Here is a 27,703-nt window from a genome sequence, read left to right on the forward strand (position 1 = left end):
GTATGTGCACTGTGGCATGTCTTTTTCAGTCTCAAGGAGAACATGGTTGCTGGAGGTGGTGGTTAGGGGACAATGACTGTATGGTTCCCTACTCCCAGAAGCCTCTAAATTACCTGTCATCTTTCCCATGATGCAAAGGTCAGTGCACAATCATGGGAGTCCATCCTCTGCATGCTGCTCGCTGAGCACCAGTCCAGTCCAGCCCACAGGCTGACAGGATGTCACAACAACCCCCGGGTTCTGCTCCATGCTTATTACAACAAAACGCTGGGAGACCCAACACTGGAGCGTTGCTTGTCACAACACCCAAACCACACAGATCCACTGGATTCACTGCAATACGTCTAGAAGCTGAGCGGTCCAAGAGATGAGAAAATATAGGGCAGTATGGCGAGCAAACGCAAGGGAGGTTGCCTGGGTGTACGGTTGAGCTGTACTGCCCAACAAAACCAAAGTGCAGTAACTATATTATTTGTCTCAAAGGTCAAATTGGCCATCATGATATGGAGGGATAAACAATTACCTCAAGAACAGATGTATGCAATTAGTGCAATATAAATATACGGTATATGCTGATAATAACCCTTTTGGCTGGCCAATTGAAATGCTTTAAAGCCCTTTTTATCAGTTGAATTCTTTGCGTAGTTACTGCACTTTGGCTTTGTACGGTAGTGTAGCAGTATGGTGGGATGCTTTTAGTGGAGGTTTTCGGCCAATAGTAATAGGAGCCTCATAACTCAAGACATAATTTCAAGGTATACTGGTACTGTATGGGTGGGTGTGCACTGTACTTAATGCTTCTTTCACTGGCGAATTATTTCAGCATGAAGTGTGCGAATTGATGAGAAAGTATAACGTATAATTTTGATGCTGCCAATTGCCAAACACCACCTTAAAAAAACAACATGAGAAGATAATATTGTGGTATGATATTTTGGCTTTATTGCCCTGTGAAGAGACAAACAGATGCTGATGGTTGCTGTGGCAGCAGGCAGCAGTGGGATGGGGAGGCGAGAGGAGGGAGAGAGAGAGATGATGAGAGTGCGGAGGAGAGGGACAGAGGTAAACACTACAGCCAGAGTGTTTGGAGGCTGAGGGACAGACAGACGTGTGCGCGCGCCCACACACACGCAAGCGTGCACGCACACACATGCTTCGTGTGCACACATCAAGTCGTGAGTGAGCGAGCTACACAAAAACCTCTACACAAGCAAACATACATGTACAATACACACACACACACTCACAGACATGCATACGCGCATACGCACATGCACACAACCCCCACCCCTCCTCTCCCCTCCCCAGTCCCCACACAGTCATTCATACACACTGTAATTGTGGGCAGATGTATTCAGGCCGACACACACCGTCTCAGAGCGGTGATGACAACGATGACTGAAGCTGTGTCCGTGACTGCGTGCCCAGTGAGATGAGCAGTCACAGTACTGACACACATCTCGTCGCCACGTCAATTCCAATCAGCAGAGCCTGTCACTCATGGCCGCTCTGCTTCGGCAACACGGACGCCAACGGCCACCAATATGCCTCTGCAGACTGGAGGAGGCCTGCTGTCATGACAGCCGGCCAAATGTCCAGAAGAGCCGCGACCACACCGATTCTATTCTCCTGCCACTGATTCTCTTTGGGCTCATGCTCAGTAAAGCATTAGTAGCATGGAACTGATTTACATATCAGGGAGATGAAGTTGTACAATAAGAATAGAATAGAATAGAATAGAATAGAATAGAATAGAATAGAATAGAATAGAATAGAATATGGATGCAACGAAGTCCAGGAAATACAGCAGATGTATTTGTTACCTGTAGCTACTATAGAAAGCATACAGTAGCCTACATGGCAAAATGAGACAGATGGAGATGCCAGTGCTGAAAGAATTAAATGGAGCCGAGGAAATCGATAAGTGTGGCTACACGTTTGTGTAATACTATTGTATCTACATTTTAGTCACTGCAATTGTTACACAGGACGGAAATCACAGTCTTTCTCGTGGTTTTACAGTAGCCCTGTTAAACCGCGGAGAAGATAACCATTTTTGGGCGGTGAAACCGCCCCTATAAGTGAGATTTGGAAAAATGTACATTCTCCTGCGCTGTGATCTGGGCCCAGGAAATTAGTAGAATTATCCTGCGCTGTGATTGGCCAATCATAGTCTATTCAGGACTGTGATTTGCCAGTGTCACATGACACATGTGCATAGCCCTATATAAGCAACCATAACTTGAAAAAAACCAAATATTTGTTTTTTTCAAGTTATGGTTTCGTCCATCATAAAGAGTGTTTCAATAAATGTATTTATCTTTTGTACATGATTGGTTGACTCCATTCAGTATTGTGATTAGCTAGCAAGACACCGCCCACTTCACACAGGGTGTGATTTTTCATATAGGATTACTTTTATCACGGTATTATTACACAACAAAAGGAAAGAGACGTCCCGAAGTATTACATAAGACTTTGGCTCGGCATATGAGAAGAGACAGAATGTGTGTGTGTGTGTGTGTGTGTGTGTGGGGGTGTGTGTGTGTGTGTGTGTGTGTGTGTGTGTGTGTGTGTGTGTGTGTGTGTGTGTGTGTGTGTGTGTGTGTGTGTGTGTGTGTGTGTGTGTGTGTGTGTGTGTGTGTGTGTGTGTGTGTCTGTGTGTGTGTGTGTGTCTGTGTGTGTTTGTGAGAGCCCTCAGGCTGAGGCTCTTGTGGAAAGTGCAGGTAATGACCCAGGCTGAGAAGTGGGCAGATCTCCACAGATCAAGGTGGAGTCCCAGTAATCCTGATGGACGCGGTGCACCGAGCGCCGTGCAAGACGGAACACGGCACGACATTAAACCCAGATCAAAGGGCCTGCTGTTTCTGCCATGCTGCAGGTGTCTTCACCCCCCCCCCCCCACACACACACCCCCCACACCCCCAACCACTGCCACCACACACACACACCCACACACACACCAGCACAGCATAACACAGCACAACACAGGCATTGCTGTGTTAACTCCACCCACATGACACTGACTGAACACTGAACAAAAAATATAAACCACACACCTCAGCACCCTGCGTGCGAAAAAAGCTCAAAGTCACGGCAAAGTCACACTGAGAGGCGGAGAGCGGGGGAAACGCGGTAGAAAGGTGGAGAACAAATCTTTTTTGAACTTCTTTTATAGTTCAAAGGACAGGAGTTTTTAAGGCACCGCTTTCAAATGCTTGATGGGCGGGAGTGACCTGAAGCCCGGGAGACGTGCGGTTGATGATAACGAGCACATACGGAGCGGGCGGCAGGGGTCCGCTGTGGAGAGGGAGATGATGTATTGAACCAAGGCTTATGTGAAGCAGCATTCTTGTGCGGATCGGAGCGGTATTCTTATTTTTTTTTCTCTTTTTTTCTAAAAGTAGAGAGGGCATTTCGCTGGTCCTTACTCTTTTATTTATTGAGCCAGATATCTTCGATGAGCTGAGAAGGAGGCGGGATAGGGGGAGGCACAAGAGGGAAGGAGCTGGCAGGATTTTATGTCTACGCCAGCTGGGGGAAATGTGACTCCGGAGACGGTGAAGTTTTTTACAGCTACATAACTATCACTGGGTTGTGGACTGGGCAGACTTTCAGCAGGGTACCCCTAGGACCGTGAACAGAGAGAGGAAAGAAGTGTAGGTAAGGGCGTAATTATAAAAATAAAGTGCCCCCATTACCCCGGCTCTGTTGCTGCCCTAGTGAGACAAACCTACAACAGATGGGGTGTCATGGGTAACTGTGCCAGTGTGAGGCCAGGCCCAGGAGTGAATGGACCCCGCCTGGCACCAGGACACCAGCGGAGCTGCCCTGGCAGGGGGGGGTACTGAAGGGGGCGGGTGGGTGGATGTTCCCAGCTTGATGGGGTGGGGGGGGGGGGGGTCGATGAAGGTAACGGCCACAGCTGCATATCTCGCCCTCAGACACATGTTGACAATGTTTCTCTAGCCCTGCCTACTATAGTCAAGGTGAGACAGCATGTCACAGAGCAATGGGGAGGGTGGAGGGGCTGGGGGGTGAAGGAGGGGGAAAGAGAGAAGGAGAGAGAGAGAAAGAGAGAGACAGAGAGAGAGAGAGAGAGAGAGAGACAGAGAGAGAGAGAGAGAGAGAGAGGAGAGAGAGAGAGCGAGAGAGAGAGAGAGTGCGTTCCGCTATGATGGATAGCGCTCTCCATCCACCTCTCCCTCTCTCCCTCTCTTAGAGGGCTGGTGACTTTCCAGTGAGGCAATTATCATTGCGGAATGCATAATAGCCTAATTAATTACAGGTGTCAGCGCTGCCTTTGTTTCAGCATAGAGGAACATCATGCCAAACCTGCATCCGCTAAAAGAACAGCGCTGATGAACGAGCGTCGAACAGAGCAGAACAGAGGAGAGCGGAGCAGGGAAAGAGCAGGGGGGGCGCCGCTGACGAGTGAGAAATGGCAAAGACAACTTGAAGTCTGCCAGCCAACCCCTCATCTGTAGCTAACTGAAGGTGGACTGGAAACACATGGCGTGGAAATTAGACGCTATTATTTCCTTGACAAACCGGCCACTGTCAATCGCGGCGCGCAAAGGAAGATCTGACGTAGGCCTAAGTATGAGGCGGACGATGGGTAATTTTCCCTCAAAGTACTCCAGTCTGACGCTGCGTTGGTGGCAGTACTATCAACAATGAAACAGTCCCCTCTCCCAGCTCCCTCTCCCTCGACCAGCACGGCACATCATTTGTCCTGTCAGATTTGCCTGTCTCATTCATTGTATTGAAAATGCCTGAAAGCAGACAATTGCTGTGGAGCGAGCGAGTGAGAGAGAGAGAGAGAGAGAGAGAGAGAGGAGAGAGAGAGAGAGAGAGAGAGAGAGAGAAGAGAGAGAGAGAGAGAGAGAGAGAGAGAGAGAGAGAGAGCGAGAGAGAGAGAGGATGAACAGGAACTGGAAGAGGGGAGGAGTGAATGATGGGGCAACTGGGGAGGAGAGACAGCTCAGAGACTCCTCTCATTCTCCTCCTCAGTTAAACACAACCACACATTTGTGCACAACTTAATAAAATGGCACCTCATGTGCATGCAGCTTGTGTGTGTGTGTGTGTGTGTGTGTGTGTGTGTGTGTGTGTGTGTGTGTGTGTGTGTGTGTGTGTGTGTGTGCGTGTGCGTGTGAGTGTGCGTGCGTGTGCGTGCGTGCTGCGTGCGCGTGTGCGTGTGTGTGTGGTGCTCCTCGTGTGCACGACTGTGTAAGCGCGTGCGTGCATGCACCCGTGCATGCCTTCCTATGGGGGGGTCGTGGCGGTAGGCTGATAATCCCTCCACGCCCCGAGGCGGTGGGGGGCTCATTGTAGAGCACGCTGACTCTAATAGGAGCCCGGCGCTGCAGTTGTATGCAGCCCTCTCCGAGCCCCTGCTGCGAGGAGAGTTTTACATAATTAATGACTGTTGATGTTTCCCAGGTAGTCGCCCGGCAAATTCACTTGCGACTCGGCTGCCACCATCGCCCGCTTTCCGTGGAGAATGAGCGACACCGGAACAGACAGCTTACATTACAGGCATAAACAAGGCAATTTTGTACAGTGTCTTCAGACATTACTGTGCACGGGGGTGAGTTTGGGGTGGTGGTGGGGGGGGGTGTTCCAGGGCCAATGATTCGACTTCGCTTCAGAAAAACGCTCAGAAAGAGCTTTTCAGCATCTCGCCGCCTGGAGAGAATTTGAGCTTAATGCTTGAGTCAAACTGCTTTCCTTTTTTTGTGCTTTGGTGCATAATTCTGTACGCTGTTAGAGGCATGCAGCGCACGGCGCCTTTTTTTTTTCTTCCAAGATAACGCTCCATGGCCTGAGATTGATGATCGCCCGTCTGAGTGAAATCTGCACTAATCTCAGTGCGGATCTTAATACATGTGTATCTGGTGGGTCCGGTTCATATGTTCCAGACAAACCACCTGACAGTCTGGAGAAGGCCTTGGGGCAGGTAAAGAGCTTGCTAGGAGGCAGTCCGGCTTCAGACCAGATCATGTTAAATTAAAGATTTAAACACGACACCAAGGGGAGGGCTATTTTTTACTGCTCTTGGCCCCACTACTCATTATTAATTTGTAATAACCTTTAAGGCTTTTTGATGTCATACATATTTTACAGAGAGATATCACTCCTTGTTCACAGCCAGGCCAGAGAGGGGCCTGTCGATGACAGATCACCAGAGTGCTCTATAATTAGCGCCAGGTGAGGCCTACCAGTAACCTTTGTACTGAGAATGTGAGTGGTGTGTATGTGTTGGTGGTGTGCATTTGTTTTGTGTGTATGTGTGGGTGTGTGACATGCGTGTGTTTATGTGTTGCAGAGTGTGTGGGCACCTGTGGTGTGTGTGTGTGCCTACAGTGCCAATCGTGTCTGTCCAAAAGTGTGCTTTTTTTTCCACGTTTGTGCATGTGTTCATCTACACACATTTACTGTGCAAGAGTGTGCAATTTGTGTGTGTGTTTCATTCTCAAGGACTACTTGTGCGTGTGTGTTGCTATGTGTGTGTGGATTCATCTATCTACCAAGGTACAGGTGCAGCACATAAATAAAGTTAAACATGGCTGTGGCTTTCAGAAGAGAGCCAAGTTTCCTTGCAAAATCCTCTCGCACAACAAAAAAAGTGTCTGAATAGTCCATAAAGTCTTTCAGGCAGTGACCTGATGATCATTTAGAGGCTTTTAGGTATTTTATGAGCGCCCAATGTGTGGCAGTCCATTCAAGCTGCATAAATCAGCACACTGATGAACAAGGCACGTTAGGGAAAGAGAGAGGGAACATTAACTAACACTCTCTCTCTCTCTCTCTCTCTCTCTCTCTCTCTGTTCCCATCCCTTTCTCTCTCTATCTCTCTCACATACACTTTTCCTTTCTCGCTGTCCCTCTCAAATCTGCATCCCACTGTTAATCCATTCAATCCGGGAACGCATCTGTGTCATTTTAGATTTGAGCTATAACCATTATTTTATACTTTGGCTATTTTTTAAGAATCGTGAAAATGTGTGCAAATCTTTGAATATATATATATTTTTTAAGTGAACATTTTTAACTCAAATCTTTGCTTCTGGGGGTCCCTATTACAAAATATTTTTAGTTGGGGGTCCGCAGCCTAATACATATCATTTTGGAGTCCTTGACATGAAAACGTTTGAGAACCACTGATATAGCAACATAGGATAGGTTAGGATTTAGGCGACACATTTTCATGATTTTTGAAAAATAGCAGATCTATAAGCTCATAGCGTGGCACTCAGTGCCGTGCTATGAGCTTGTAGATCTGCTATCTTTGAAAAGCCAAAGAAATCTAAAATGACAGAGATGCGTTCCCCGGATTGAATGGGTTAAGAGGGCTGGCCAAGCCCCATCTTGCCCCCCCCCCCCTCCCCCTCTGCTGCATGGGGAAGCTGAAGCCCCCTCCATGCCCGCTGGATGCCAGCCTAAAGCTCATGTATACCAGTGCCAACGCGGCACTAAAAGCTGTAAAACAAATGAGTTTCTGTTTGGTTAATGTACACTGATTGACCTCTGCTGCCAGATTTGATGTCACGATTGTAATGACCAGCTTTCCCGTCCGATCACTCACGCACGACGCGACAGCCGCAGTAAGGTATTTCAATTTGGATGGATGAGAGGGGCCAGGCCAGTGTGAGGTGCCCACAGCAGCCATAGCGGTGATGTTTGCGTGCATACTTCCTGAATCAATATTCTATCAATCATCAATCACGGTGTATTGTTTGAAATTGATTAGATTCTTTCAAAAGTTCGACAACTAAAAATCTATCGCAGAATTGCTTTTCAAATGATTTTGCTTGGGAAATTTCTTCCTCTATACGTGCAATGGAGGAACAAGCGTTTCAGTGGCGCTGAATCAATCTCTAACAGAGCCTCGAAAGAATCCACTCTGATAAGTTGTGTGTGCGTGTGCGTGTGCGTGTGCGTGTGCGTGTGTATATATTTATATATATATACATACATAATATACATATGCATACACACACAATATATTACTGTATTTGTCCATGGGACTGACTGGTGGGTGTCTATTGGATACCGAGTGTTACGTAACTCTCCATATGCTCGGGGTGCAGGACAATTCCGTGCGGGTTATAAATAAAGAAACCTGACGCACGGGTTGCAGCCACTGTGATTTGGGCAGGTTCTCACTCGGGATGTCATAGTTCTGCAGTGCTAGCCCCAATGCTATTTCAGGCTCTTCCTCATTAGAACATCCGCCGTGAGTGGAGGAAGAAGGAAAAAAAAACAGACTTTACAAAAGACATTTCATTAGGGAAGGGAGAGTATGAAGAGTACATTCAACCCCCAGCAGCAAATCTGTGTTCTGGACTACAACTCAAAAGCTTTACTACATGTACTACATCACCATGAAGACAAACGCACACGGCTGTTATAATGTATACTACACACACACACACACACACACACACACACACACACACACACACACACACACACACACACACATGCAATTACGGTACACATACAGATACTGTACATATGTATACATTCTCACAAATACATTCAGTACACGCACACAGCACACTCACACGCACATACAGTACACACACACACACACACACACACACACACACACACACACACAAACACTGTGTGGCAGACATGCATAAGTGTGGTATCCGTGGCTAGACTCAGTCTGTGGAAATCAGTGTCACACACTCCCATGGGCTGAGGTCTCCAGACCTCGTTGACAGGGGTGCAAACACACAACCTGTCCGTAAATGACAGCAGATACTCCAGACACACACCTCCAGCAGAGTAGAAAAAATGGTGTGTGTGTGTGTGGTGTGTGTGTGTGTGTGTGTGTGTGTGTGTGTGTCTGTGTGTGTCTGTGTGTGTGTGTGCGTGTGTGCGTGTGTGCGTGTGTGTGTGTGTGTGTGTGTGTTTGTGTGTGTGTGTGTGTGTGTGTGTGTGTGTGTGTGTGTGTGTGTGTGTGTGGGTGTGTGGGTGTGTGGGTGGGTGTGTGCATAAAAAGCAGCGGTAGGGAGAAGAGAGAGAGACAATAATGATATTGTGTGACTGTCCGTACACATGAGCCTGTGTGTGTTTATGTGTGTGTGTGTGTGTGTGTGTGTGTGTGTGTGTGTGTGTGTGTGTGTGTGTGTGTGTGTGTGTGTGTGTGTGTGTGTGTGTGTGTGTGTGTGTGTGTGTGTGTGTGTGTGTGTGCGTGCCCGTGGGGGCCCTCTCACACCACAGTGGCGGGCTAATTTAGTTAGGGAATAGCAGGCTGTCCTTCAGGTGAATGGGCAGAGACTGGTCTCAATATGAGATGTAATAAAACCACCCCCATCTATGGATCACACCGCTCCATCAGTCGTCCTTCACATGTCTCAAAAGAAGACACACACATACACACACACACATATGCACATGCTCATGCACGCACGCACGCAAGCACACACACAAACATAGACACGGATGCATGCACGCTCGTGCGTACACACGTACGTACACACACAATACAAAGATTGCTTTAAAAAATATCCCAAATCATTAATACGAATATTTAATTTACAGTGTCTCATTTGAAAATCACACTCAACCAGGTTTATTTATAATATAGAGGTGTGGAACTAAGTGTTTTTGCTATAATTGCACGACCATGCCTTTTTCACAATACTGTTGATGAATTCAAAACATAACCTACCTATTCTTTCAATAGTATCGATAATATGATTAGTTTTTCCCCCCACTTTCCAGTAACAGATTCCAGTAATCAATTTATTTGTAAATAGATTACCATGAATTGTATTACATGTAATCCAGCACTCCAAAACCTTTCACAATAACATCATGATTCACACCGGGAGCTGTGACTTAACCACTTAACCACTTAAGCCCTATATATTCATCGTATACTACAAAGAGCAAAAATAGTCGTTCCACAAGCTCACATCACGTTGCATCGTGACACGTGAGCTTATAGATGATCTGTTATTTTTTATGATTCTTTAATCATTTTGACAAAGATTTTAACATTTTTTGAAAGATTTCCCAAAATACGGATGCCAAGTTTAATGTGGTTAATGCATTCCTCTGTCTGTGTCTGTGACTGACTGAACAGAAATGCCTGTAAATCCGTAAAATAGCAGTGCTTTGGCCGAAGCTCCCCAGACTCCACTAGAGTCTCTCGTTCTCCCATTGTGCTGCAGCTGACTGCTCTCCTCTCTCCCAGCAGCCACTGGCAGCCAGCAGGGTCTGGGCAACCAGCAGCTTTTACCCCACTTTGGCTTTGTCTGTCTCAGCCCCACTCCAGTCTGGGGGCCCTTCAACTTTGGAGGAGCTGGAGCTCTTTTCTCTATAATCCGCTGAGACCCAATTAACAGGGACCAAGCTTCTGCGACTGCAGAGAGGGAACCATGAGGAAGATGCAAAGTTGCTACTATAATTGAGGATGTGTTTTAACACTCTCTCTTCGGGCCACGACGGCCACTTTAGTGCACTCTGATGAAACAGATAGAGGGGGGGGGAGAGAGAGAGAGAGAGAGAGAGAGAGAGAGAGAGAGAGAGAGAGAGAGAGAGAGAGAGAGAGAGAGAGAGAGAGAGAGAGAGAGAGAGAGAAAGGAGCCCAGCAGTGGGACTTTTAAAAACTACTGACAAAAGGCAAAGAACTCTGTGATCTGTGGACTTAGATATTTCAGTGTGACTTGGTGCCTCATATTTCCGATGTTGAAAAGCATAAAGTGGATATCTGTCAGATATACATAAGAAAACACACATTTGATTTGTAGAGGGAAGATGTCCTTCCTGGTAAGAGTACTGCTCCGCTCTCGCCAGTTGGCTTTCTTTAATGGAGCCACATGTTAATTAGCACTGTAGTTAATCCCATATTAAAGCGACCCAAACTGTCAGGTCACATTATAAACAATCGGCCCCAGCGTTTGTGCGTGTGACATTTGGAGCTGCTATCTCTCCCAGTAAAATGTTCCCTAGGTACTAATTGGCCTACTTTACGCTGTCTTTCTTTGAATTGCCAGTTTCTTTATCATTTAGGATATTAGCCTTGACAAGCATCATCCCGTATTCCCATACAGACCCACTAAATGTGCAGGGGAGCAAGATTTTTCTTTTTCTTTTTTTTGTGCAGAGGGACAGCAAAAAATAAAGAAATGAATGATTTAACCCTAGACAGTGAGATTGCCAGATCCACCTTCATGCGATATTTAATACAATTTGAAAGAGGAATAAAAGTTCAAACACTTTGCCAGCAGCAAAGTATGTGTAACTTTTCTCTGCTTGCATTATTTAAGATAGGCTCCATCATTTTATCAATCTATCGATCTTGCTCCAGAAAGATGAAAATGGAAAAATAATGAGGCCGATGAATGCAGTGTAAAGAACATCAATGTGCAAAAATTTAATTATCTGTGCAGGAAAGAGAGGGGAAAACGGTGTCGGCTGTTTTCTAAAACAAAAAAAGAGCGTGGAAAAAAGAAGCGGTTAATATTTTTCCCTCTCTGCATATTTTAATTACCAGATCAATCATAACTACATACCGCGATGCGGGGAAGAGAAAGGAAAATTGCAAGTCTAAATGAAAAACAATAGATTTGCTTTAAAGTCTTGGGCCCTTTTGAAGTCTAAATTAAAATTTCAGGTACCTTTACGAGAGCCTCCTTCCTTCGCAAAGTTGTGATATTTAATTAGCATGTTTAGATTCTGATGAAATGAAACTTCATAGCCCAACATCATGTGAAATAAAGACTGGTACCCCAGCAGCATGTGTGTGCACGCGCTTGCGTGCGTGCGTGCGTGCGTGCGTGCGTGCGTGCGTGCGTGCGTGCGTGCGTGCGTGCGTGCGTGCGTGCGTGCGTGCGTGCGTGCGTGCGTGCGTGCGTGCGTGCGTGCGTGCGTGCGTGCGTGCGTGCGTGCGTGCGTGCGTGCGTGCGTGCGTGCGTGTGTGTGTGTGTGTGTAGGGGAAGGGGAATTACATACAGGGGGGATTAAATCACATCAGTAGCACACAGGAGGTCCTGTTTGTCCTCTGACAGAAGCTATTGTTCTGTGACTTGTGCTGGCTCTGGCTCTGTCTCAACCTGAGCCACGGTGGTCAATGGGGTGTGGTAACGACTTTTGCTCTCTGACTGTGTCTTGTGCAGGGTCTGACTCCGCGGCCTGAAATCGCAGAAATCCTGGCGTAGAATTGGCGAAGCAGTTCTCTCTCCCCTCGTTCCGCCTTTTTCCCCTCCTCAATCGCGCAAGCTTTTCCTGGTTTGTGCGAGCGCTGACGTTTATTTCTCCTGGCATGTCCTCGCCGGCGCCGAGCCACCGATTTCACACATTTTTATTGGCTAATTTGACTGTGCTCTTGCCAACAGCTGAGCAGAGGGAGCCAGGAGTCAGTGCATCCCAGGAACACAGCTATTGCTGCTTCTGCTGCTGTTGTTGCTGCTTCTACTGATACAACTACTACTACTACTACTACTACTACTACTACTACTACTACTACTACTACTACTACTACTACTACTACTACTACTACTACTACTACTACTACTACCTACCTACCTACCTACCTACTACAGAGCCGGCACACAGCCAATAGTTTTTTTATTATTATAGAAAAATATACATATTTGTGTATTGTTTATAGAATACAAAATATTGAAAAGAACCCTTGAATTTGTACATTTTAAGTATTTGAAAAACTAAAAGTTAGGTGTGCCCCAACAATGCGCCCCTCTCTTTCATGAGTTTTTTGGTTTCGCCCAGCCATGCATGTCTGACCGACCGCTTTGCGGCCCCGCTTTCAGTTTCAACAGTGTGGCAGTCGCGGAGTTAAATTAACACTGAGGATTTTTACTGTGTTCTACCTTCTCGGTTTTTCACTCTCTGTGGGTAACACAGAGGATGTACAATATAGACAGGTTTCTTGTTTACAAACATTACTGGATGTGTGCGCATTCAGGGTGCAAAACCACTTTAAAAGAAACACGCACATCTGAGATTAATAAACTGATTAGTCAGCTAGAGCCATGAGCTGCAGTGTGTGATGGTGATCACGTTACCTCAAGTGTCTCAAACTAGATAAGATAAGACCTTTATTGTTAGAAGAATGCATTCCAGATAATGTAGAGTGCTGGGTTCATCCCTAGATGTGCATAAACTTGTTTATTACTACTACTACTACTACTACTACTACTACTACTACTACTACTACTACTACTACTACTACTACTACTACTACTGATACTACTACTGATACTACTACTACTACTACTACTTCTAGTAGTACTACTGATACTACTACTACTACTACTACTACTACTACTACTACTACTACTACTACTACTACTACTACTACTACTACTACTACTACTACTACTACTACTACTACTACTGTACAGTGTACAGCTAATACTACTGCTACAACTGCTGCTACCACTACTACGGCTACTGCTACTACTACTACTACTACTACTACTACTACTACTACTACTACTACTACTACTACTACTGATACTACTACAAGTAAGACGCGCGAAAATATTGTGTATTTACGGACTTGTAAAAACACTGTGTTATTTCACCGTGATGGGGAGAGAACATTGACATCGTGTGTGTGTGTGTGTGTGTGTGTGTGTGTGTGTGTGTGTGTGTGTGTGTGTGTGTGTGTGTGTGTGTGTGTGTGTGTGTGTGTGTGTTTTGCAGGCTGTTGTGCATTTTAATCAGAGCATTGTCTAAATTCCTGCACTCTGGCAGCTGCACACAGGCAGTGCATGCACACAGAGAGACACACACACTGACAGACAGAGACACACACACCCCGAGCACGGTTTCATAGTAAGCTCCACTTGCGCGGAGGCGCGCCTCCTTCCACTGTGTTCGCAACTACTACTACTACTACTGATACTACTACTACTACTGATACTACTACTGATACTACTACTACTACTGATACTACTACTACTACTACTACTACTGATACTACTACTACTACTTCTAGTAGTACTACTGATACTACTACTACTACTACTACTACTACTACTACTACTACTACTACTACTACTACTACTACTGTACAGTGTACAGCTAAAACTACTGCTACAACTGCTGCTACCACTACTACTACTACGGCTACTGCTACTGCTACTACTGTACAGCTAATACAACTGTGACTGCTACAACTCCTACTACTGCTAGTACTACTTAGACTCAATTTTGAATACCGAACTTTTACTTGTAACAGACTATTTCTACAATAGGGTATTGATACTTTAAACTTGGTTATAAGTTGTTATACATGATTATAAACATTTATAACGAGCATTATAATGCCTTATAAATGAGCTTATAAAGCATTATAGATGCGACCTTCATAGAAAGTGTTACCGATACTTTTACTTAAGTAAATATGTGAGTACTTCTTCCATCACTGACTATTACTACTCTGACTAGGTTGTCTGGAGGGAGTAGAAAAGCAGTAGAAAGGGGAAGGGAAGCTCTCAGCAGTATGTAACACACTGTAAAGCTCAGTCTCTGCTTGTTAGAATCACAGAAAAATCATCAGTTTATTTAACTCTGAGTGTAACTGATATGGGACAATTCAGATATTTACATAATATGCCATATCTAGACAGCAATATCCGTTAATTACGTATATGGAAATGAAAAGTTCTACTACTCCCACTCCTTGATATGAGAAATATATTAAATATATTATATAATATTATGTATATTATATATATATATATTATATTTAGTGATGAAGCCAATCTACAAGCTCACAACGTATTGTGATGCAACATGTTACGGCATTTCTTTTCTATTTTTAAATAGGGCTTAACAAGGAGCAAGGAGAGTTTATTATAATAGTGTATGCTTAGTTTATCAGACCCCCCCTTCCACCATGAAAGAACTAGGCAGTGCTTTGCGTACATCCATCATCAAACATGGCATGGGTTTAGAGGAACCGAACAGTGCAGGGTACGTGCGTAGGCCGATCCACCGTGAAACATAGAGCCACGTACGCTTTGGAGGAGTGGATGTGTAGCTTGTCAGGCGCATCTGACTGGCTACAATAAGAACAGTGCAGGGTGGCGCCATGCGTGCGTCCGTCCTCGAACACGGCTAACATTTGCACAAGCAGCGGCAGTCAAGCGTGACATCTCCGGGCTCTGAGGTTTGTGCTGTGCTGTCAGGGCGGTAGAAATTAAACCTGGCACTGCAGAGCAGAATGTGCTGAAACTCATCAATTCCACATGGCTAGAGAGGCAAGTGCCTATTTATAACAGTCACCCCCCCGTCCCCCGTCCCCCCCCCCCATCCCCCCCGTCCCACCTCTCTCCCTCTCTCTTCTTTACCTGGTGTGCATCCCCGGCTCTAAACACGCATTCGTAATGATGAATACGCCCAACTGGGAAGTGCAGACAGGGCATCAGTCAGGACAGCAAAACAAACACGCAAACACACACACACACACACACACACACACGCTGCATGCACGCACGCACGCACGCACGCACGCACGCACGCACGCACGCACGCACGCACGCACGCACGCACGCACGCACGCACGCACGCACGCACGCACGCACGCACGCACGCACGCACGCACGCACGCACGCACGCACGCACGCACGCACGCACGCACACACACACACACACAAACATACACACACACAAACATAGACACACATAGTCAGATCACAGCACAACACAGCAGAGGAGCGATACAGCTGACACAGGGAGGCTGATGGAAGGTTTGAGGTGTCTCAACATTTAGAACACCCTGCAGAACCACAACAATCAGTCACCTCCATGGAAAACAAGGGCGTCCGATCTATTAAACATCCTGTTGAAATGGGCTTGGTCTGATGTTGCGATATGGCGCCCCCTGTTGAAATGCTGTCAAACCTACTACTGGTTTTGTTTACTTGGTGATTTACTGGATTGAGGATAACTAACTGCATGTGTTACTTGGAATGACAGGTCAGTGACAACATTTTTGATACTTGGACTGACACCATGTGACAGCTGTACATGAGATTTTCATGTACGTTTTAGGCTGCAAGAGGCTTGCTCATTAAATGTTTCTTTAACAACTTGATCTCTAGCTTCCTTATTCTTGGACAGACATTCAGTGAAACGAGCCGATCTACAGGCTTACAATGCTTCGCAGCATGAAGCGTTGTGAACTTGTAGATCGGTGTAGAGTGAAAACTTGCATTTTTCCTGTCAATCTCCATTGTGTAATATCTGGTCATGACTACATCCCAGACTGTGCATTTTAAATACAGCTATTTGGGGTATCGTGATGGCTCAATGGGCTGGGCCGCATAAATGTCATGGGTTTGATTCTGCTTAGTGCTATGACACACATCATCCTCTCACTTTCTCTCATCTTTCCTGTCATTGTCTCCACCAGGCCGAAGGCATGGCCGAGACTATGTTTTGCACCCTGTCCGTCCGTCCGTGTGTGTGTGTGTGTGTGTGTGTCCGTCTGTGAACAGCTAATCTCCGGCACCGTTGGCTTGATCGCAGCGAAACTGTGCACACACACTCCCTGGCTGCCAGAGTTGAATAATTTTTCACATGGGCCTGTTATAGCGCCACCAGGAGGCAGATTTTTGCAAAAAAAAAAGATTACAGTACCCCTGCAGATTTTGTCCAAACATCACACAAATCGGTAGGCTACACAATATCTCTATAGTCATTACACGAAACGGGTCTTTCAGATTTTTCATTTTCCATCCTGATTGGCTAAGATTGTCTTCCAAAGTTTGCAGGAGCGCTCCGTTTTGAACAAAATGCCTCAAATCATGAACACAATTTTGCACGGACATTCCCACTAGGCAGAGGAAGAAATGCCACTTGAAGATTTTCAAATCAGCCTCATGGTGGCGCTATAACAGGCCGATTTGTTATTTTTTACCTATAACTGCACCAATCTGTGTAAAATGTTGTATGCGAACTCTCTAGAGGCCAAGGAAAAACCTTTGCCCTGCATATTTCATATCTGCCTTTTATAGTGCCACCAGGTGGCCGACTTATGTAAAACTTTTTTTTTTATATTACTCCTTTATCCAAATTTCACGCATATCGGTACACATGATCTCTATAGTCATGTGATCAAGACGGATCTGTTTGATTTATCATATTCCATCCTGATTGGCTAAGATTGACATCTAAAGTTTGCAGGAGTGGCCCGTTTTGAACAAAATGCTGCAAATCATGAACGCAGCGTCCGATTGCGGTGAAACTTTACACGCACATTCACACTACATTGAGGAACAAATCCCACCCTTTTAACATTAGCCTATTATAGCGCCACTAGGAGGCCAAAACATATATTTTTAATATTACTACAAATTTTGTCAAAACATCAAATCAGTGCACATTATCTCTATCGTCAAGTGATCAAGACGGATCTGTCCGATTTTTCATATTCCATCCTGATTGGCAAATTCTGAACATTGCTGGCCCACAATAACCTACCTGTCCTGGCGGAGACCTATTTTTTCTAGTTACTACTATAACTACTATATATAATGAAGTGGACATGTAATCAAAAAGATTGTAAGAATCGTAATATGAACACATAATATATATTCAGTTGCTGTATGTGTTCAGATGTCATTGTATGGACTTTGGCATTAGCAGAGTAGTTGAACCAAATCAAAGAGTCCCCAGTCGACTAAACAACATCAGAACATGCGATCCAAAGTCCATCATGTTACATTCAACAAATCTAAGTGTGTCCTGCTTTGAATATAAAGTAATAAAGAACCTAACAGGAAGGAGTTCATCAAGCTTAAGCTCTGGGTTTGAACCAGGTGTTCTGCATTGATTTGTACGATAGGGGAGGACACTCCAGCTCTGGAGGCTCAGACAAGGTACAAGGCTCGAGGAGAGAGTTGTCTAGGGTACATTCCACCCCCACACACCTTAGACCACCTCATTCTCTCTTTCTCTCCCTCCCTCCCTCCCTCTCTCACTCTCTCCATCCCTCCTTCTCTCCAGTATGAAGAGGACACGAGTGATAAAGCAGGAGCAGAGAGACGCTGGTTTACATGGCCCTGGAGCCCATTATGTTCCCCACAATAGGCTGGAGGCCTGGACGTGCTGTGAATAGGTAATGGCCTAGAGTTCCTGGGCCTGGCCTGCTGTTCAATGAGCCTGAGACGACTGGGCTAAGAGACAGGGCATTAGAGATACCTCAGCACCCTCCACTATGGAATGCTCTGGCTACAGCCAGGAAGGGAGGGGACACAGGGCTGAAAGACAGGTGACTGAAAGTGGGCAAGACAGGCAGGATGATGTCATGGAACCTCACTCACACCACAGTGTGAAATGAAAGATAACAACAAGATATTCATGAGGCCATTGAAAAATAGGGCTTTGGTCTGTATGTAATGCTCACTTCATTCACTGCACACAGAAACATCTACAAAACTAGCGTGCATTTAGTATCCTAACTAGCCAATCAGCAGGTACTTTATGGCAAGATTGTCTCTGCCACTCGCTAATTCCAACCCCACCTTCCCAAGTTAGCCATCCAGTCGGCCAATCTGTGCTTAATAACCAGAAGGTTTTAGCGACGTGATGAAGATCTGTCTTCATTGAGCTGGAAAAGCGGCAGCATCGCCGAGCAGTTTCTTCCTTAACGGCACAGTCCCTCATCTATGAAAGTGCCATAGAGCCCCCCTCAGACAATTAGGCAGGGAAAAGGTTTATGACCGTTAGACTCACTCAGCTCAGCTCAGCTCAGCTTAGCTCACCGGCGTTCTCTCACCGCCAGCGTCGCCACGAGCGCTGGCTCGTGCAGAAAGGTAATTATGGAGCGGCTCGTAATGACATGGAGGAAGCTTGCGTCATAACACCCACAGCCTTTTATCACGACGCCATAATTAATTATCGTCCTTTTTACTCTTTGATTCATTCCACACTATTCATAACATATTCATACATCCAAGAGAAATTATCATTTCCTTTAGGAATTAATCAAGACAGCAGGAAGGGTTGGACTTCCACTTCTGCTCTCGATGGATGATCCAAAGCTGTGTTTGGTTTACCTGCCATGTGGCCAGGCTCAGGGCGTGATGCTTTAGATCAGGTGAAAAACTACCATGGCCTCATTATCCAAAATGTTGTTTGGATAGTCTGACAGTATACTGTATATATGGCAGTGTTTCTCAAATGGGGGTATCCCTAGGAGTACTTGATACTCCTATGGGTATTCAGAACATTTGTAAAATAAACAAACAAGTAAATAAATAAATAAATACAATTGCTTGATATTGGTACAATTTATCCCACATTCATAACCTCAGTTAAATCTGGAAACTATCTATAACCAATCAACAATGATTGACCTGCCCTAAGGGAGTTGAAGGCCAAAAGCATGTTTGAAAACCACTGGTATGGTGACACAAGTACTGTAGGTTTGGGTCCAAACTACAATTGCATACTGTACGGTATACTGTATGTTTGACAGACAGTCGTTAATTGGATGTGATAATCTAATCAACTAATAAGACTAAGGGTTGCCATGGGAGTAGCCTAAGGGCTAATTTATACTTTGTCGAACGGCCATGTCACTTGACTATTATAACTGATGTGTACTGACAAATGTGGTACGCTGTTAAGTTGTTCAGTACAAATTAGCCTTACTGTGTACGTCATGTGCCGATAGCACTAGTATGGGTTCAGGTCCAGCGCATAGCGTTGGTTTGATGTAATGGCCAAATTGTCTCTATTCTACCCACTGTATTGTCTAACAAAGCAGAAATGCCTCAAAATTTATCTGAAAAAAAAAATGGCATGGTTGTTATAGATGTATTTCTGCCTCAGCTGCTTACAAAGCAAGATGTAAAAATCAGAAGGGTATAATTATATCGGTTTCTTTCTTTGTGCAGGCCTCCTTCAACCTCACCTGAACCTGAGAAATCAATACTATGCACCTGGGTGCTAAGCAGCAGCCATTTTAAGACAGCCTTTCTCATCACATTCCTGAAGTTGAAGCGCGCTACAGCGAAGTAAAATATCTCCACAGCAAACTCATAGAAAACAAGCGGCAGCAGCAACGACAACAACAACAACAGCAGCACGGACAAAAACACTGACTTCCCCCTCATCATCACTTCACAACCTCAGGGGAAGAAATGGCACAGTTAGACTCATAAACAGGTGTCCACCAAGCCCCCAGTAGGCAGCACTTTAATAGCTGTTTGATGTTTTTGATGTCTAGTCAGCTCAATTGTACCTTGCTGCCTGATAATGAGGGCCAATAATGATTCCTGAGCTCGAGGGGTTAATGGTATGTAACCGGCAGAGCCGCTAATTACACGTTACAAACTATTTATCAGAATCTCCATCTGCACAAGCACCACAACTCTCATTGTGCACGCTAAATTACTCCACGGATTATCAGTGTAAAGCAAGTTTCAGTAATTAGGGACCCATGCTGCTGTTTTCTTTTTCGGAGAGCACCGGTGACAAGAGGAGAGGAGAAAAATGGAGCGACGGGTTAATTTATTTCGCCCGGGAATACAATGCAGGTTGAAAACCTGGAAGTACAAAACGAAGGAAACAGTTTTTCCATCGTAATCCAGGAAAAACTGATATTCTGAGAAATCGGTCACGTTTTTTTCCCTCTCTCTCTCTCTCTCTCTCTCTCCCTCTCTCTCTCTCACTCACACACAAAGGTTAATTCTGTGGAGAGTTTACACTCTGAAGTGAGAGAGAGAGGTGTAAATTACATTGTGGAGCCCACATAAGCCCGATTGGCACTTCGTCGTACGATGGCATTGCAGACCAGAAAACAGTCGATCTGTAAGCTCACAACGTGTTGCAGATGCTACGCATTGTGAGCTCATAGATCTGCTATTTCCGGTCTGCGACACCGCTGTACGACTGAGCAATAAATTAAGCAACAGTCTCTGCTAGACATGGCAAAGGCGGCATGCCACAGTATATCCAGATGGCAGTGGGAAGGTTGTGTGAAAGTTGTACGGCCGGCACTACAGGCCCTCCGTCTCTCCAGCGATCGGCTATTTGAGAAATTACTGTCATACCCCCCCCCCCCACACACACACACACCCCAAGCCCCCAAAGGTGCACCTCAGACCACGGAGACATGTACCATCTCCTCTCCTGCCGCAGTAAATTTTTATTAAAATTACCTTCATTATAAGACAGCGTTCATTATAAAACCAAAAAACGCCAGTCTCCCAGGGCCCGGCGGATTAATAAGGACAGCGGTGTATTTTAAGCTGTAAACTCAAGCTCCTCTCTGTCCTTAATCTCCTTCCTACTTCACAAGGCCAAATTACTGTAACACCTCTCCTCAGCTCTGACGGGACCTCATTAGCAAACTTCCAGGGAAAGAAAGAGAAAAGAAGAGAACAAGGGAGAAAAAAAAGGAGAAGAAGGGAGGGAAGCGACCAATGACAGCCACCAGCTCTGGGATTAACCCTTTCTCCTCCCTCCTCGTAGCGGGAAGAAAAAAAAAACTAGGTCGTCAACGTGTTTCTAATCAGTCGCCTGGTTAGCGATAATTAGGAGGCGAGATTGGACGGGAGAAGAGAGGGAAAAGTGGGTGGGGAACGTTGAAATGAAAAAGAAAAGAAGGAGAACCTGTCATGTAGCAAACACTTCAAAGGAACCGACTTCTCTTTTAGAAGTGGCATGATGAGGGTCCAAATACCAAGAGGGACGCCTCGGGGGCCTCCGAACTAGGGAGAGGGAGGGGAGGGCTGGAGGTGGCAGAGGCAGGGACCCAGTTCTTTCTCAATGCACACACACACACACACACACACACACACACACACACACACGCGCACAGACACACACGCACACACACAAACAAACACTTTTCACACGTTCACCACCTGTACAGTACAGCTGCAGGGGAGCTTTAGTCTATCCCAAAACAAGCAGCCAAATAAGCACATCCAACTCCACCTTCTCCTTGCATGTTCTCCCCGCAGCAGCAGGTAGAGAGTCCCTTAGCTTACACTAAGGCCGCACAGACTACCGCTGGGTAAAGTTCACCAGCCCTCCGCAAGCTGTTTGACATTAACAATAAGGTCAAAGTGTATCGGGAAGCACCGTGAGGATTGTATTATTTCGGCGTGGATGCATGTACAGCTCACAGATTCACAAAGAGTAGAAAAATGGATGCAGGACGATCCACTTTAAGATGACTTATTCGTCAGTGTACCGTACAGTAACAGTCTGTGGAAGTTGAGATGAGAGGGGGCCGTTGGTGCCCGGAGAGGCCCGCAGCGAAAACATCATCGCTCATTATCAGCCATCTATTTTATCTACTACGAAACCATCTCTAGACTCCCAGTTGTCAGACATCAATAGTCCTTAAATTAATCCCGCGGGTTCCTGTTTGCACAATAAAGACATGGAAGGGTGCTTTTGATATTTGTGCGACTTTACAGTTTGGAGTAATTGAATTAGCACACGAATCAAACCATCGCGATGCAGAGTGCCGGTATTGAATGTGATAGCTTCAGCCAGCGAACGGGCGACTGCTCAGACATAGTCAATTATGAACCATTAAAAACAAGTTGCCAATAATCACCTCGGCGAGAACCTGAACAATCCATGCTGAGTGTTCTCATGTTTAGTGATGATGGGGCTTTCAGCATGTTGCTGTTGAGCGGCACGTTCGGTGGCGGGGAGGGGGGGTGAGACTGGAAACATATTTGTGGTATCATTTCCATAAGATCCTGCCTCGCGGACCATAACGCAGCTCACAAATGTGATTTATGACCTTGGTTTAATGGCCAGAGCAGAGTCTTACTAGGTATCAGATGACTTTTTCAATATGGCGACGTCAGAGGGTGGGGGGGGCATGGCGAGTGCACCATCACAACAGGAAATGAGGGCTTGTCTCGGCCAAGAAAATATGAGAAGGCAGATATCTGATCATCTAATGGCAGATAGATGCTACTTCACTTTGACAGAAAAGGCATCAGTCAATAAACGGCAGATGAGGAGGAACATGAAAAGTATGCCATGGATTCCTGCCCCCCTCTCCTCCTCCTCCTCTCTCTATCTATCGAATCATTCATTCCCAGGAGCAGTGTGATGTGTGCTGTGTAGAGGGCATACCGAACATGGAAGCGCTGTCTTGTACTGTATGTCAGGATAAGATGGCTGTGAAATCCTGTGAAACAGTCTGCGCAAATGCTAAAAGTACTCTGTGCCTTCAGTGTACTCGTGGCAATAAATCTTCACAGTCTTTCTTTATATCTTTAGAAACCTGCAGTATGAATGTTGAATGTACTGTATCTGTAAATCATGGAGGAAAACTCACCTGGGCTTGAAAACTCTTGAGGACAGGTGCCACCATCTCCCGGACTTCCTATATATACACAGGCAGAAAGAACAGAGGCTCAGCATTTCTTAATTTGTGTGTTTCTGTTTCTCCACCTGGTTAGGGACCAGAGTGGCCTCAATGAGGCAAAAGCAGATTCATGTACAGTTAGGACTGGAAATGTACAGTAAAACAAACGTGATTGGATGTGCTTCATATCTATTCTTACAGTGTGTGTGCAGTCAAGCGAGCGAGTGAGTGAGTGAGTGAGTGAGTGAGTGAGTGAGTGAGTGAGTGAGTGAGTGAGTGAGTGAGTGAGTGAGTGAGTGAGTGAGTGAGTGAGTGAGTGAGTGAGTGAGTCAGTGAGTGAGTGAGTGAGTGAGTCAGTGAGTGAGTGAGCGGCTGAGCGGGTAAGTATAAAAAACAAAGTGGGTAAGTGACTGAGTGAGGAGGTTACTGGTTAACTGACTGACTGACTGACTGACTGCTGACTATGAGATTCAATTCAAAGAGGCCTCACAGGTAGTTTGTGGTACTATCTGTGTAGGCCCTATAAAGAGAAGGTGCATTCGCCATCTGTTTTGAATAAGAGGTGTCATGTTTTGCAATTAATTAAACTTACATAAACTATTTATGTTATTAAGGCTTTGTGAGTTCCATTTAAAATAAAGTTTGACCATGACAGAGGCGCGCCGACTCAGCAGACCTTGAGGCCGAGGAGTCGCGCCCGAGCGCCTCAAGGCGCGAGTGCCCGCGGCGACCGGCCGATGGTCTGCTAGTCGACTCAGCGCCGTCCGAGTTATGTACCGATAAGCACAGAATCGTAAATAATATTGGTGGGGACTGCGTTTGCCCCACTGACTGTGTAATTAAACTTACATAGACTATTTCTGTTTTAAAGGTTTGTGATTTCTGTTTGACTGTGCAGGGCAGAGGCGTCAATTCTCTGAGTCATGGTAACCGCAGACCCTCGGATTTAAAATTATTTCCACTCTTTCTTAATTCCAGTTAAAGATGTGTTTACATTATATTTTATAACTAAGGGATAGGTGCTAAAAGGTTACAAGCTTGGAATCCAGTTAGCATATCTACAGTTCTGTTGTTCACACCTCCATTTTGGAAGACAATGAGCTCCCTGTTGATGGCCCAATTGCTGATGGCTCTTGGTATCAATGTGTCTTCATTAATATTCTCACTAACTCAACAATGAGATCTCCCACTCAACTATGTGGTTTGATGTAGGTGATCAACTCCATTGTTTAGTTTAGTGAGAATTTGTGAAGGGTTTCAGTTCTGTTGGGCAGTTTAAAAGTTTAAACCACCTGGATATTTTGTGCTAAGTCTTGTGATCCATTCTTTTTCATGGAATCTTCTCTGTCCAATTGTCCAGCGGTCATTGTATTCCAAGCCACATACCTTTATAGCCTCAATTCCATGTGTCATAAAGTGTTGAACAATTAACAAATGGGTATCCTTTTCATTATTAATGGTATATTTATGTTGGCTTATTCTAATTGCTATGGAGTTGCTCGTCTCTCCTACATATTGTAATCCACATACTTGGCAAGTAATCAGATAAACACAATTTCTGGTGTTGTATGTGATGTTCTGTCTTAGGATAATTATATTTTTGTTTGTCCTGTTTTTAACAGTTTGTTTTGGGCTAAAGTAGTTAGGCCTTGTCCTAATTACCTGGTTCCATGGTTTCAATTTGCTGTGGACCAAGTGGTCTTTTAAGTTTTTGTTTCTCCTGTAGGCCGAGATTATGTTGAAGTTCTGTAAGAGGTCCCCTCCCCTGTTTTCAAAATTTCTTTTGATGGCTCTGTTTGCCAGTAAACTTTGGCTAGAAAATGTGGTTACTAAAGCTAGTGTGGGTTTCTCATTTCTTATTTTCACTTCCTGGAACGTGTTGTATGCTTTCCTGAGAAATGTTCTTGTATATCCACGTTTCCTTAATGCTGTGAACAGAGTCTTGTAGGCTTTTTCAAAATCTGCTGCTTGTGTGCAGATTCTCTTGAAACGTAGGAGCTGTGACTTGACTATTCCTGCAAAACAATGGGTTGGGTGGAAGGAAGTTTTGTGGAGCAATGCATGTGTATCAGTCTCCTTAAAAAATACCCTTAAATCCAGTTTGCCGGTGGTATTGAAGTCTTTTCCTTTGAAGACTGTCACATCCAGGAAGTCAATATGTTCTTTGTTAGTTACATATTTCACTGTTATTGAGGCATGATGTGTGTTTAGGATTTGGATGAACTGCTCAAATTCCTCTGTGGAGTGCTCAAAAACTCCAAAAATATCATCTAGAAACCTGAAATAATGTGTGGGTTTGAATCTGCACTTTTTGAGTGCGGTTTCTTCCCACAAAGCCAAATAAATGTTGGCATAAGATGGTGCAAATTTCTTTCCCATGGCTGTTCCACTGATCTGAAGGAAGGTTTTCCCATCAAATGTGAAATCGTTTTTGGTCAAATTTAATTCTAGCAATTTTAATAGTTCTGCGTCTGGTCTTTGTCTGTCAGGGTACTTTATAAAGATATCTCTGATTGCCTTCAGCCCCGCCACTGTGTTTATATTGGTGTACAAACTGTCAACATCTATTGAAAACAAAATGGCCCCCTGAGGCACTGTGATGTTTTTTATTTTATCAATAAAGTCATATGTATCCTTAATGTAGCTTGGATGTTTTACAGATAGTGGGTTTAAGTAGAATTCAATAAATTCTGCTGTGGCATATGTTTCTGAGTTACAATCCGAAACAATTGGGCGACCAGGTGGAATTTCATAAGGAATAGTCCATGTACTAGGATCCTTGTGGATTTTGGGTAAAAGGTAGAGAATTCTAGCTCTTGGGGAATTTTCGCCCCGTAGGTACTTCTCTTGTTTCTGATCTATAAATTTTTTCTTTCTTAATTCGGTGATGACACCCCCAACTTCTATTGCTGTTTGTTTAAAAATGGGTGCCTCCAACTCCACATAGTGATTTGAGTTATTCAATTGTCTTAAACCCTCAAAAACATATTGTTGTCTGTCCAAAATGACTATACGGCTCCCTTTGTCTGCAGGCTTAATCACAATGTCCTGGTTGTTAGCTAATGATCTTAGAGCTCTCACCTGATCTGTTGTGATGTTATTTTTTTCTCTCAGGTGTCCTGGTACATTTTGTACTGTGGCTCTGTCCATCTGGATCAATTGTTTTAGGTTGTCCGGTATTTTGTCCTCCTCTGGTTCCCAGTATGATGGAAGGTGGAAGCGCGGAATTTCCGTGTTGTTTCCAACTCCAAAATGTGTAGCTAATTTGAGTCTGCGATGGTATTTTGACACATCTATTCTCAAGCTTTGTGATTGTTGTTTGTAGATGTCCAGGGTGGGGACGAATGACAAACCTTTTTCCAAAAGTGTTTTCTGGTGTTCGTTTGGTCGGAAAAAATGAGACAGATTAATTATATCCGACTCCATAAGGCCCTGCCGGTTTGAGCTGTCGGGCCGTATTAGTTTAAAGAGTTGAGCCAGTGCTGTAGCATCAGTTTGGCTGTGTCTTCTTCCCAGTGGACGTTGTCTGATCCTGTTTTGAAGTGGGTTGCGGGCAATTTTGGGAGGTGGGGCTCTTTCTTTATTTCTTCATTTAGGCTTATCAGAATATTCTTCGGGTCAGTTCCTAGGCTTTCTGAGTAGTTGATTAGTGCTATGCGTCTGTCTGCGCAGGGGAATTGTTTTTTGGCTGTTGTGCGGAGTTTCTTCAAGGCTGTGTGGCTTGTTTTTCTAGTTCTTTGGTTCTTGTTGTTAATTCCCACCGAGATGATGAGGTGTGTGGCCGTCTCATTTTTCTCAGCCTTGCTCAGGACTGTTTCGGCCCATTCCAGGTTCATTCCAGAGTAGGATTCTATCTGGACTCTGTCATCTGTGATTGTCGGGATCCGAGACAGGTTGGAGTCTCCAATTATGATGATGTCTCGGTTTGGTACTAATCTCCATTTGTGTTTGTTTTCCTTATTTAAGCCTCTCCAGTGGCGTGGTTTTCTTGGTTCTGTCTCGTTGGTTTCTTCTCGTGCTGGGGCCTCCCTCTGTGTATTAGTGTCTTCGGTAGGTCCCTCTGGTATTGTCTGGTTCCCTTCACTGTTCCTCCTCTCCTGGGTTGTCCTCTGGGGTGTGTCTCTGGGTGGTGTAGTTTGCCCCCTGGTGGGATTATCCCTCTGTGGTTTGGGTGTGTTTCTTGGGTTCTGTTCTGTTCTGTTAGTGACCTTCTGTTTCCTTTGGTTTCCATTCGGTCCAATCTCTGCCCATGGCTCCTCGGGTGTTCTGCTGCTTGTTGTAGGCAGGTCTGGGAACTCTTCCTGTGTTAGTTCTACTGGGCCCTGTGTTGTTGCTGCTACGGTCCCCATTCCTCCA

At 45.1% G+C, this 27,703-nt stretch overlaps 1 protein-coding gene across 1 annotated transcript in view; it reads right to left on the bottom strand.

Moving 5' to 3' along the window:
* The window catches only part of cux2b (cut-like homeobox 2b), a gene marked incomplete at its 5' end in the record, with an annotated part of 123,174 nt that overhangs the window by 46,757 nt on the left and 48,714 nt on the right, over positions 1-27,703 (bottom strand). Inside the window, one exon of the mRNA XM_080433615.1 lies at positions 23,318-23,365. Within this exon, the coding sequence (XP_080289741.1) occupies positions 23,318-23,365 (48 nt within the window). The remainder of the gene's footprint in view (positions 1-23,317; positions 23,366-27,703) is intronic.

Source organism: Gymnoscopelus braueri (genome assembly GCF_963280865.1).
Source record: "Gymnoscopelus braueri genome assembly, chromosome: 7".
NCBI classification, from domain to species: domain Eukaryota; kingdom Metazoa; phylum Chordata; class Actinopteri; order Myctophiformes; family Myctophidae; genus Gymnoscopelus; species Gymnoscopelus braueri.